Source organism: Rhinoraja longicauda, chromosome 37 (genome assembly GCF_053455715.1).
Source record: "Rhinoraja longicauda isolate Sanriku21f chromosome 37, sRhiLon1.1, whole genome shotgun sequence".
NCBI lineage: Eukaryota > Metazoa > Chordata > Chondrichthyes > Rajiformes > Arhynchobatidae > Rhinoraja > Rhinoraja longicauda.
The window spans coordinates 17851952-17865766 of NC_135989.1; the positions used below are offsets into that span (position 1 = coordinate 17851952).

Sequence of the window (13815 nt, forward strand, 5' to 3'; positions counted from 1 at the left end):
CCCTGCTTTATTTCCCACACAGACTTCGTCCTCTCCAAAGCAGGGCCCTCCACACATTGTCAGAGGAAGCTTTCCTGATGTTTCCTGACATTTCCAGTTCAGACTGAAGAAGCGTCTGGACACAAAAGCGTCACCCATTCCTTCTCTCCAGAGATGCTGCCTGTCCCGCTGAGTTACTCCAGCATTTTGTGTCTACGGTTTAAACCAGCGTCTGCAGTTCCTTCCTAAAAGCTTTCCTGAAGACACTTAACAAATCCCACCCCATCTAAACCTATAGCACTCTGACAGAACCAGTCCATATTAGGAAAGCTAAAATCTCAAGCAGTGCCAGCCCCATTAATCTTGCAGCATTCCATGATCGCCCAGCCTATTTCCAGGTTGTTATTCGGGGGCCTATAGTACAATCCCAACAAGGTGATCATCCCTTTCACCCTTTCTCTCTGTAATTTCATTTCTGACTACTGCCGTTATTTCTCCTCAATCATATATGCAACTCCCCCTCCTCCTTCCTCCATTTCTTTGCTCTGTACAGCAACACTAAGCTGCCAGTCCTGTCCCAAGCCGTTGCTAGATAGGGAAATGCAAGAAAGGGAAATGGTGGCACGGTGGTGCAGCGGGCAGAGTTAGACAATAGATAATAGACAGGAGTAGGCCATTCGGCCCTTCGAGCCTGTACGCACCGCCATTCAATGTGATCATGGCTGATCATTCTCAATCAGTACCCCGTTCCTGCCTTCTCCCCATACCCCCTGACTCCGCTATCCTTAAGAGCTCTATCCAGCTCTCTCTTGAATGTATTCAGAGAATTGGCCTCCACTGCCTTCTGAGGCAGAGAATTCCACAGATTCACAACTCTCTGACTAAAAAAGTTTTTCCTCATCTCTGTTCTAAATGGCCGACCCCTTATTCTTAACCTGTGGCCCCTTGTTCTGGACTCCCCCAACATTGGGAACATGTTTCCTGCCTCTAACATGTCCAACCCCTTAATAATCGTATACGTTTCGATAAGATCCCCCCTCATCCTTCTAAATTCCAGTGTATACAAACCTAGTCGCTCCAGTCTTTCAACATATGACAGTCCCGCCATTCCGGGAATTAACCTAGTAAACCTACGCTGCATGCCCTCAATAGCAAGAATATCCTTCCTCAAATTTGGAGACCAAAACTGCACACAGTACTCCAGGTGCGGTCTCACTAGGGCCCTGTACAACTGCAGAAGGACCTCTTTGCTCCTATACTCGACTCCTCTTGTTATGAATGCCAACATTCCATTGGCTCTCTTCACTGCCTGCTGTACCTGCATGCTTCCTTTCCGTGACTGATGCACTAGGACACCCAGATCACGTTGTACGTCCCCTTTTCCTAATTTGACACCATTCAAATAATAATCTGCCTTCCTATTCTTACCACCAAAGTGGATAACCTCACACTTATCCACATTAAACTGCATCTGCCATGCATCCGCCCACTCACACAACCTGTCCAAGTCACCCTGCAACCTCATAGCATCTTCCTCACAGTTCACACTGCCACCTAGCTTTGTATCATCGGCAAATTTGCTAATGGTACTTTTAATCCCTTCATCCAAGTCATTGATGTATATTGTAAATAGCTGCGGTCCCAACACCGAGCCTTGCGGTACCCCACTAGTCACTGCCTGCCATTCTGAAAGGGACCCATTTATCCCCACTCTTTGCTTTCTGTCTGTCAACCAACTTTCTATCCATGTCAGTACCCTACCTCCAATACCATGTGCTCTAATTTTGCCCACCAATCTTCTATGTGGGACCTTGTCGAAGGCTTTCTGAAAGTCGAGGTACACCACATCCACCGGCTCTCCCCTGTCAATTTTCCTAGTTACATCCTCAAAAAATTCCAGTAGATTAGTCAAGCACGATTTCCCCTTCGTAAATCCATGCTGACTCGGAACGATCCTGTTACTGCGATCCAAATGCTCCGCAATTTCGTCTTTTATAATTGACTCCAGCATCTTGTAAAGTTGCTGCTTTACAGCGAATGCAGCGCCAGAGACCCAGGTTCGATCCTGACTACGGGCGCCATCTGTACGGAGTTTGTACGTTCTCCCCGTGACCTGCGTGGGTTTTCTCTGAGATCTTCGGTTTCCTCCCACACTCCAAAGACGTGCAGGTTTATAGGTTAATTGGCTTGATGAAAATGTAAAATTGTCCCTAGTGTGTGTCGGATAGTGTTAATGTGTGGGGATCGCTGCTCAGCCTGGACTTACTAAACTAAACCAAACGTGCTCCAGGGTCATAGAAACATAGAAACATAGAAACATAGAAACATAGAAACATAGAAAATAGGTGCGAGCCTGCACCGCCATTCAATATGATCATGGCTGATCATTCAGCTCAGTAGCCTGTACCTGCCTTCCCTCCATACCCCCTGATCCCTTTAGCAAAAAGGGCCACATCTAACTCCCTCTTAAATATAGCCAATGAACTGGCCTCAACTACCTTCTGTGGCAGAGAATTCCACATAGTTTGTCTCCCTCTCAACCTTGACCTTTAATCTTTGTGGAGGTTGCTATGGTTTGATGTTATGAGCGGTCAGATCCAAATTATGGGTTAAAATGGGGAAAGGGGTGAAGAAAGGGCCACATAAGTGGCCTAGAACCCTCTAACCTGGTTAGAGTGGAGTAGTGCAGTGGAATGGGGGAATTGGAATAAGTGTGGTTAGTTGTGGGATTCCTTTTACTAATGAAAGTTCCCATGAATTGCCGTGAAAGTATTTCGAGTTTCTGAAATTTAGCTTACTTTAGAGATAGAGTGCGGAAATACCGAGTCCGCGCTGACCAGCGATCCCCACACATTAACACTACCCTACACACACGAGGGACAATTTTACATTTACACCAAGCCAATTAACCTACAAACCTGTACGTCTTTGGAGCATGGGAGCAACTGTAAGGCAGTAGTTCTACCAGAGATGCTGCCTGTCCCGCTATGCCACTGCACTGCCCCATGTGTGTGCTTCTAAATAACCCACGCAGGTCACGGGGAGAACTTACAAACTTCGTACAGACAGCACCCGTAGTCAGGATCGAACCTGGGTCTCTGGAGCTGCATTTGCTGTAAGGCAGCAACTCTGTACCTCCACCTTCAGCTTATGTAGCGGGTCCCTTGTGCAGCAGAATCTCTTGGCTTCACCAGCACCAGCAGTTGTTAACTTTGGCACAACTATGCCAATGCCTAACTTAAGCAGGAAGCCGGTTACAAGATCCTAGTTAAAGAGGCCAACTCCCAGGGTGATTGACGAAACTGGGACAATGCCTGGTACAAAATTAACCTCGGTGTCCCTGGCCTTTGCCAAGGAGATGATTAGTATAAGAAAATAACTGCAGATGCTGGTACAAATCGAAGGTGTTTATTGACAAAATGCTGGAGTAACTCAGCAGAGAGAGATGCTGCCTGACCTCCCCAGTGAATTAATAGATCAGGACAGAATACGTGGTGGGCCCATTTAATACAGGCACATTTATACCACAGCAGTAATTATTGGGCACTTGGTCTTCAGCTTGTCATGGTAATGCTAGTTGGGTTGGTTACTTGTGAAGTTACACGGTACTAGTGGCTATTTCAATCCTTGTTACCAGCTAACAAGCTCCCACCACTCAACTCAACCCCCCTCACCCGGTCTGTTTCCAAAGCTGAGATTGTGTCTCCCTTCTAACCAGATTCGTTACAGGAAGGATAAAGTGCTGAGCAAGCAGACTCCATGCTTCCCCTCGGTCACCCAGCTAAAGGACCTGGCCAATGGTTGTGCCGTGGCAGCATTGATCCACCACTACTGCCCTGAGGTGCTGCGTTTGCAAGGTGAGTGGGCGCTGGTGTTACTGACTAACCTCCCTCCCTCCCTCCCTCCCTCCCGTCCCCTCCCTCCCTCCCGTCCACTCCATCCACACCCCATGCTGCCTCGGCAAGGCCAGTCGCATGTTCGTAACGCCAATGGGGGGAACAGCATGACAATAGACAATAGGTGCAGGAAGAGGCCATTCGGCACTTCAAGTCAGCACCGCCATTCAATGTGATCATGGCTGATCATTCTCAATCAGTACCCCGTTCCTGCCTTCTCCCCATACCCCCTGACTCCGCTATCCTTAAGAGCTCTCTCTTGAATGCATTCAGAGAATTGGTCTCCACTGCCTTCTGAGGCAGAGAATTCCACAGATTTACAACTCTCTGACTGGACATTTTGCTTGGGCAGCTCACAGCCCAATGGTACGAATATTGGTTTCTCTCACTTCAGGTAGCCCCGGCATTCCCTCTCTCTCCCTATCCCTCCCCCACCCAAGTCGCACCAGCTTCTCGCTTTCACCCAACAGCTAACAATGGCCTGTTTTCTTTATCATCGTTACTTTTTTGCAGATCTTTCATTCATTGTTTCGTTATCTCTCCACATCACCGTCCATATCTCTCGTTTCCCATATCCCGAACCAGCCTGAAGAAGGGTCTCGACCCGAAACGTCACCCATTTCTTCTCTCCAGAGATGCTGCCTGTCCCGCTGAGTTGCTCCAGCATTTTGTGTCGATCTTCAGCATAATAAAGGACCAGTCTCACCCCGGCCACTCCCTCTTCTCCCCTCTCCCATCAGGCAAGAGGTACAGAAGTGGGAAAACGCACACCTCCAGATTCCCAGCTGTTATCAGGCAACTGAACCATCCCACCACAACCAGAGAGCAGTGCTGAACTACTATCTACCTCATTGGTGACCCTCGGACTATCCTTGATCGGACTTTACCGGCTTTACCTTGCACTAAACGTTATTCACTTATCATGTATCTGCACACTGTAAATGGCTCGATTGTAATCATGTATTGTCTTTCTGCTGACTGGTTAGCACGCAACAAAAGCTTTTCACTGTACCTCGGTACACGGGACAATAACTGAACTAAACTGAACTGACAATGGGTTTAAGCAAAGGGCAGCACAGTGGAGCAGCGGTAGAGTTGCTGCCTTACAGCGCCAGAGACCCAGGTTACATCCTGACTACGGGTGCTTTCTATACGGAGTTTGGACAGACGATCTTTAATTGGACTTTACTGGACTTTACCTTGCATTAAACGTTCTTCCCTTAATCACGTGTATACACTGTGGACGGCTCGATTGTAATCATAGAAACATAGAAAATAGGTGCAGGAGTAGGCCATTCGGCCCTTCGAGCCTGCACCGCCATTCAATATGATCATGGCTGATCATCCAACTCAGTATCCCGTACCTGCCTTCTCTCCATACCCCCTGATCCCTTTAGCCACAAGGGCCACATCTAACTCCCTCTTAAATATAGCCAATGAACTGGCCTCAACTACCTTCTGTGGCAGAGAATTCCACAGATTCACCACTCTCTGTGTGAAAAAAAACTTTCTCATCTCGGTCCTAAAAGACTTCCCCCTTATCCTTAAACTGTGACCCCTTGTTCTGGACTTCCCCAACATCGGGACCAATCTTCCTGCATCTAGCCTGTCCAACCCCTTAAGAATTTTGTAAGTTTCTATAATCTTCTAAATTCCAGCGAGTACAAGCCGAGTCTATCCAGTCTTTCTTCATATGAAAGTCCTGCCATCCCAGGAATCAATCTGGTGAACCTTCTCTGTACTCCCTCTATGGCAATATTCCAGGTGTGGTCTCACCAATGCCCTGTACAACTGCAGCAGAACTTTCCTGCTCCTATACTCAAATCCCCTCGCTATGAATGCCAACATACCATTCGCTTTCTTCACTGCCTGCTGCACCTGCATGCCTACTTTCAATGACTGGTGTACCACGACACCCAGGTCTCGTTGCATCTCCCCTTTTCCTAATCGGCCACCATTCAGATAATAGTCTGCTTTCCTGTTCTTGCCACCAAAGTGGATAACCTCACATTTATCCACATTATACTGCAATTGTCTCATGTGTTGTCTTTCCGCTGACTAGCAGCAACAAAAGCTTTTCGCTGTACCTCAGTACACGTGACAATAAACGAAACTAAACGAGACTGCATGGGTTTCCGGTTTCCACCCACATCCCAAAGACGTGTGGGTTTGTAGGTTAATTGTCCTCTGTAAATTGCCCCTATTGTGTAGGGAGTGGATGAGAAAGTGGGATAACATAGAACTAGTGGTCGCTGGTCGGTGTGGACCTGGTGGGTCATGCTGTATCTCTAAACTAAACTAAACCAGACCAAACCAAACTAAACTAAAGTAATCTAAATGGGATGAGGTTTTCATATTGGGTGAGGAAAGTCGTGAATAGTGAGTGTGTGGATCATCTCTGAGGAGAACACAATGGCCAGTATCTCAGTGTGACAGGTGGCCATGAATCCATAGCATGGTCTAAGTTGCGTTCTGCTCCGATCCCAAGAGTGGAGAGCAGTCTGAAGTAGGGTCCCGATCCGAAACGTCACCTATCCATGTTCTCCACAGATGCTGCCCGACCCGCTGAGTTACTCCAGCACTCTGTGTCCTTTTTGTGAATTAACCAGCATCTGCGGTTCCTTGATTCTACTATTTAGCTCGTAGTCGTGTCTGAGATAGGCGGTCGTTCACTGCGGGCGGGCTGGTGTTTAATGATGATAGGCGGTCGTTCACTGCGGGCGGGCTGGTGTTAATGATGATAGGCGGTCGTTCACTGCGGGCGGGCTGGTGTTAATGATGATAGGCGGTCGTTCACTGCGGGCGGGCTGGTGTTAATGATGATAGGCGGCCGTTCACTGTGGGCGGGTTGGTGTTTAATGATGACCACTCTCTCAGTTGTCCTCTCCTCCCCCTTTCTCATTTTCTCCATTTTTCTCCAGATATCTGTCTGAAGGAGACCATGTCCGTGGCCGACAGTCTCTACAACCTGCAGCTGGTTGTGGACTTCACGCAGGAGTACCTGGGCAGTTGCTGTCACCTGGGGCTGGAGGACATGCTCTATACCCCGCCCCTCCTGAAGGTAACGACTGATTTACACCAGTGCCCTCAACATTGCCATCGGTGACGCATGGAGCTTGGTCATACAAGGGCAAGATTAGGTCATTTGGCCGAGTCATCGGGTATTTCGCCAAGTCATTGAGTATTTTCATCAAGTCATTGAGTATTTTCATCAAGTCATTGAGTATTTTCATCAAGTCATTGAGTATTTTCATCATCTTTGGGTATTTTTGCCAAGTCATTAGGTACTTTTAAAGCAGAGATTGATTGGTTCTTGTTTAGTAAGGTTTCAATGGTTATGGGGAGAAGGCAGGAGAATGGGGTTTAGAAGGAAAACTAGATCAGCCATGGTTGATTAGCGGAGTAGACTCAATGGGCCGAATGGCCTCATTCTGCTCTTATGTCCTATGGTCTTGTGGAGTCTACTCTGCTATTCCATCATGACTAATCCTAGTGTAGGATAGTGTTGGTGTGTGGGGATCGCTGGTCGGTGTGTACTCGATGGGCCGAAGGGCCTGTCACAGCACTGTATCTCTAAACTAAACTGAAATGGGCCATTCAGATCTACTTGTCCATGCCGACCAAGATACCCCACCTAAGCTGGTCCCATTGGTTCCTATCTCTCTAAATCTTTGCTGTCTATAAACATTTGTCCTGAGTCATTGTGAAGCATTAGAAAATCTCCTTGAGGCTTCTAGTCGATACGGTACGATACGATACGATAGAACTATTTATCCCAGGAGGGAAATTGATCTGCCAACAGTCACAAAACACAAAATACATGAAACATGAAGTTAAAATGACAAGTGCAGACGTTGAAGGAGCAGAGCCTTCTCAAAAGGTACAGCCGGCTCTTGCACAGGGCCTCAGCGTTCCTGTGCCAGTTGATGTTGATGGGCCAGTCAGTAGTCCCCATTGATGTGCAGTGCTTGTGGACTTGCACACCTATTCCCTTGCATGGGGGCATGGCGGGCTTCGTGCCCACCTAACTTGCAGTCTGATGATTCTCCTAACTTTCTTCCTCTTTGAAATGTGAGACAGTGGGCAGTCAACGTACGGACACAAAATGAGGAACAGCTGTGCATGTAATCGTTTATCACCTCAAGTCTCGCAACATGTTTTATTAACACTGGGTTACTTTTAGATAATTTACAATGTGGACCAGTTTGTTTATACAGATTGTCTTTAATTGGGCTTGAAACTCTCTCCCTGAACTCAGCGCCTCTCAGACATACTTTTTAAAGGTAGACACAAAGTGCTGGAGTAACTCAGCGGGACAGGCAGGATCTCTGGAGAGAAGGAATGGGTGACGTTTCGGGTCGAGACCCTTCTTCAGACTGAGAGTCAGGGGAGAGGGAGACACAGAGATATGGAAGGGTAAGGTGTGAAAACGGGTGATCAAAGGGGACAAAGTCCAAGGAAAATGTAGACTGGATGATTGTTGGCTGAGGGGAAGGTGACAATGAGGCATACACTCAGTAACATATAATCAGGAGAACTAGGATAGGGAGGGATGGACAGAGAGGGAAAGCAAAAGTTAGAGAAGTCAATGTTCATACCAATGCACCTTGCTGAGTGCAAGCTGCCCAAGTGAAATATCAGGTGCTGTTCCTCCAACTTGCACTGGGCCTCACTGTGGAACAGAATGGTCAGAGTGGGACTTTGAGGGGGAGTTAAAGTGCTTTAAGGGGCTGGTCTGAGAGGTGTTTGAGTGTTGGGTGTTTTGTTGAGCACTCCGACGCTTGGTATTGGTCGGAGTGGTCCATTGTACTGATCTCAGTGTGGTGAAGGTGAGGGTTAACGCCTTTTATGAAGAGTGACAGATGTGATGGCTTGTCATTGGGTGAAGAAGGTGCTATCAAGATGCTCTTCCACCCCCTTCCCACCACATTTCCTCTCGCCGTACAGTGGCCCATCGATTCTCTCCTTTCCCCCTGTCTCCCCCGACTGTCTCCCCCCGACTCTCTGAGTGGGGGAGGTGGGGAAAATTTAATATGGTTTTAGACATTAGCGACGCAGTGGTGCTGGTTTGCGACGGGCACAGTGACGGACGCCCCACACATCTCTGTCCTCCATACAGCTGGCCAGCTCCTCTGTTGTCCCTACACATGCGTCTTCCATCAACGTCTTCAACATCGCACTGGAGATAAGGAGTTACCTCAAATCGGAAAATGTAACATTCATTCCATTGGGTTTAGAAACATAGAAACATAGAAAATAGGTGCAGGAGTAGGCCATTCGGCCCTTCGAGCCTGCACCGCCATTCAATATGATCATGGCTGATCCTCCAGCTCAGTAGCCTGTACCTGCCTTCTCTCCATACCCCCTGATCCCTTTAGCAAAAAGGGCCACATCTAACTCCCTCTTAAATATAGCCAATGAACTGGCCTCAACTGCCTTCTGTGGCAGAGAATTCCACAGACTCACCACTTTCCACCGGCTTCCCTGCTGTTGAGGAAGGAGCCGTTCTCTGGGTAGTGAAGGCTCGTGGAAGGTCACGGAGTTAGTCTGGAAAACCTCTTCCCACAGACATGGTCTCAAGAAACCTCGGTCCAAGAACCATTTCCTTTGGCATCTTCAATTCAAGAGAGAGTTAGATTTAGCTCTCAGGGCTAACGGAATCAAGGGATATGGGGAGAAAGCAGGAACGGGGTACTGATTGTGGATGATCAGGCGGTGCTGGCTCAAAGGGCCGAATGGCCTACTCCTGCACCTATTTTCTATGTATCTCCCTCCTCTTACATGGCGGAATAGACTTGATGGGCTGAATGGCCTAATTCTGCTTCTAGAACCTATGAACTTGTGCCATGATTCAATCGGTAGGTTTGGACTGATGCCTGCATGTTTCTCTCTCCTTCCACAGATTAACATCTTGGTGTTTGTGGCCGAGCTCTTCTGGTGGTTTGAGATACTGAAGCCGGAGTTTGTCCGCCCGAGAGAGGGTCCCGACCTGGAAGGTAGGCAATGGGGTAGATGGTTGTCCTGGTGACCGGTTGGAATTCCAGCCGAGCATCAGGGCAAGGTGGGGATGTACAGAGACCGACCACCAACAGAGGGAGGTGAAATGGCCCACTGGAGACCACAGGCTTAGAGAAAATATCCACTGACTTGGCCTCCACAGCCTTCCGTGGCAATGAGTTTCACATTCACCACCATCTGAATAAAGGGATTCCTCCTCATCTCCTTCCTAAAAGAACGTCCTTCAATTCTGAGGCTGTGGCCTTTAGTCCTCGATTCTCCCGCTAGTGGAAACATCCTCCCCACACCCACTCCATCCCGACCTGAAACTTCACCTATCCATGTTCTCCAGAGATGCTGCCTGACCCGCTGAGTTACTCCAGCACTCTGTGAAATGTCACCTATCCATGTTCTCCACAGATGCTGCCTGACCCGCTGAGTTACTCCAGCACTCTGTGAAATGTCACCTATCCATGTTCTCCAGAGATGCCGCCTGACCCGCTGAGTTACTCCAGCACTCTGTGTCTATTTTCTTTGTCCCCTTTCACAGATCTACCGGGCAGTGGACCGAACACGCCTACTGGTGCTGAGAACAGCAGGTGAGCCTCTGGTTGCTGGGTCTTTGAGTGGAGTTGAGGTGTGACCCTGACGAGCAGGGAATTATGCTGGGCTGGTTCCCAGGGAGAGGGTGCAGTGTTGTTGACTGGGGAGGGGTGGTGTGTGGACAGGGAGAGAGGGTGTGGTGTGTGGGGAGAGGGAGGGTGAAGAGGGGGAGGGGTGGGGTGTGGAGAAGGGGGGGAAGGGAGGGGAGGGGAGTGTAGGGACAGGGATGTGGAGAGGCGGGTTGGGGAGGGAGAGGGGGAGTGTTGTGAAGGTGAGGGGGGATATGGTGGTGTGTGAGGGAGGGGAGGGGAGGTGTGGGGGGAGGGGAGGGGTGGTGTGTAGGGGGAGGGGAGGGGTGTGGGGGGAGGGGAGGGGTGTGGGGGGAGGGGAGGGGAGGTGTGTAGGGGGAGGGGAGGGGAGGTGTGTGGGGGGAGGGGTGGGGTGTGGGGGAGGGGAGGTGTGTGGGGGAGGGGAGGGGTGGTGTGGGGGGAGGGGAGGGGGTGTGTAGGGGGAGGGGAGGGGTGGTGGGGGGAGGGGAGGGGTGGTGGGGGGAGGGGAGGGGTGGTGGGGGGAGGGGAGGTGTGTGGGGGAGGGGAGGGGTGGTGTGTGGGGGAGGGGAGGGGAGTTCTTGTCTTCGTTCTGCCAGAGTGTTTGGTTTTTGGAAATTCCTCAGGCCCCCTGACCCCCGTTAGCTCCCAGTGTAAATGTTATTGTGGGAACAGCTGTGTGTGGAGTTGTATAGTGACTGGGGGTGGGGGGCTGTGGAGACCCTCATCACTGAGACAGACACAACCCATCACCCCACAGTGCCCCTTTACCCCTCCCTGTTCCTGCTGTGTGTGAGTTTGAACCTGGAACTATGTACAACGCCTACCTTGAAACCCGATCAGAGTCTTGCTTTGTGAATTGTAAAAATGGAACAGAACGTGAGCAGGCCCTTTGGCCCACTGTGTCGTACGTGATGCCGACTTAAACTGATCTCCGCTGCCTGCACGTGGCTACAACTCTAAACCTGCACGGTGGAGCAGCAGTAGAGCTGCTGCCTCTCAGCGCCAGAGACCCCGGATCGATCCCGACTATGGGCGCTGTCTGTGTGGAGTTTGTACGTTCTCCCAGTGACCTGCGTGGGTTTTCCCCGGGTGCTCTGGTTTCCTCCCACATTCCAAAGACGTGCAGGTTTGTAGATTAATTGGCTTGGTATAATTGTAAATTGTCCCTAGCGTGTGTAGGATAGCGTTAGTGTGCGGGGATCGCTGGTCGGTGCGGACTCGGTGGGCCGAAGGGCCTGTTTCTGTGCTGTATCTGTGTCCCCTGGTCCAGACACATCGAGCGGGTTCCCATCGCGAGTTGCCCGCTCCAGTTGACGGACGGTAATCACTCTCATTGATTGTAAACTCTGTGTTGGTTTCAGCCATCTGCCTGCCTTCCTCCTCAAGCAACCCTTCTTGCCTGTTCTACAGCAGACGTCCCCAGCCGGACACAGCTCAGGTATGGCGGCCTCCCTCACCTCCACCCTTCCCACAGGGATTTGGCACAACATTCACACATGGAAACATAGAAAATAGGTGCAGGAATAGGCCATTCGGCCCTTCGAGCCTGCACCGCCATTCAATATGATCATGGCTGATCATCCAGCTCAGTAACCTGTACCTGCCTTCTCTCCATACCCCCTGATCCCTTTAGCCACAAGGGCCACATCTAACTCCCTCTTAAATATAGCCAATGAACTGGCCTCAACTACCTTCTGTGGCAGAGAATTCCACAGATTCACCACTCTCTGTGTGAAAATAAAATGTTCTCATCTCGGTCCTAAAAGACTTCCCCCTTATCCTTAAACTGTGACCCCTTGTTCTGGACTTCCCCAACATCGGGAACAATCTTCCTGCATCTAGCCTGTCCAACCCCTTAAGAATTTTGTAAGTTTCTACAAGATCCCCTCTCAATCTTCTAAATTCCAGCGAGTACAAGCCGAGTCTATCCAGTCTTTCTTCATATGAAAGTCCTGCCATCCCAGGAATCAATCTGGTGAACCTTCTCTGTACTCCCTCTATGGCAAGAATGTCTTTCCTCAGATTAGGAGACCAAAACTATACGCAATACTCCAGGTGTGGTCTTACCAATGCCCTGTACAACTGCAGCAGAACCTCCCTGCTCCTATACTCAAATCCCCTCGCTATGAATGCCAACATACCATTCGCTTTCTTCACTGCCTGCTGCACCTGCATGCCTACTTTCAATGACTGGTGCACCATGACACCCAGGTCACGTTGCATCTCCCCTTTTCCTAATCGGCCACCATTCAGGTAATAGTCTGCTTTCCTGTTCTTGCCACCAAAGTGGATAACCTCACATTTATCCACATTATACTGCATCTGCCATGCATTTGCCCACTCACCTAACCTATCCAAGTCATTTGCAGCCTCCTAGCATCCTCCTCACAGCTAACACTGCCCCCCAGCTTTGTGTCATCCGCAAACTTGGAGATGTTGCATTCAATTCCCTCGTCCAAATCATTAATATATATTGTAAATAGCAGGGGTCCCAGCACTGAGCCTTGCGGTACCCCACTAGTCACTGCCTGCCATTCTGAAAAGGACCTGTTTATTCCTACTCTTTGCTTCCTGTCTGCCAGCCAGTTCTCTATCCACATCAATACTGAACCCACAATACCGTGTGCTTTAAGTTTGCATACTAATCTCTTATGTGGGACCTTGTCGAAGGCCTTCTGGGGAAGTCCAGATATAACACATCCACTGGTTCTCCCTTATCCACTCTACTAGTTACATCCTCGAAAAACTCTATAAGATTCGTCAGACATGATTTACTTTTCATAAATCCATGCTGACTTTGTTCAATGATTTCACCACTTTCCAAATGTGATGCTATCACATCTTTAATAACTGACTCTAGCATTTTCCCCACTACCGATGTTAGACTAACTGGTCTATAATTCCCCGTTTTCTCTCTCCTTCCCTTTTTGAAAAGTGGGGTTACATTAGCTACCCTCCAGTCCTCAGGAACTACTCCAGAATCTAAAGAGTTTTGAAAAATTATCACTAATGCATCCACTATTTCTGGGGCTACCTCCTTAAGCACTCTGGGATGCAGCCTATCTGGCCCTGGGGATTTATCGGCCTTTAATCCATTTAATTTACCTAACACCACTTCCCGACTAACCTGGATTTCACTCAGTTCCTCCATCTCATTTGACCCCCGGTCCCCTGCTATTTCCGGCAGATTATTTATGTCTTCCTTAGTGAAGACAGAACCAAAGTAGTTATTCAATTGGTCTGCCATGTCCTTGTTCCCCATGATCAATTCACCTGTTTCTGACTGCAAG

At 49.2% G+C, this 13815-nt stretch overlaps 1 protein-coding gene across 8 annotated transcripts in view; it reads left to right on the plus strand.

Annotated features, from left to right (window-relative positions):
- Positions 1 to 13815, plus strand: part of camsap3 (calmodulin regulated spectrin-associated protein family, member 3) — a 128085-nt gene that overhangs the window by 94219 nt on the left and 20051 nt on the right. For all 8 annotated transcript variants that reach the window (XM_078429338.1, XM_078429339.1, XM_078429341.1 and 5 more), the window contains 5 exons: positions 3698 to 3836; positions 6797 to 6936; positions 9778 to 9871; positions 10423 to 10471; positions 11887 to 11963. In XM_078429338.1, coding sequence (XP_078285464.1) covers positions 3698 to 3836; positions 6797 to 6936; positions 9778 to 9871; positions 10423 to 10471; positions 11887 to 11963 — 499 coding nt within the window. The remainder of the gene's footprint in view (positions 1 to 3697; positions 3837 to 6796; positions 6937 to 9777; positions 9872 to 10422; positions 10472 to 11886; positions 11964 to 13815) is intronic.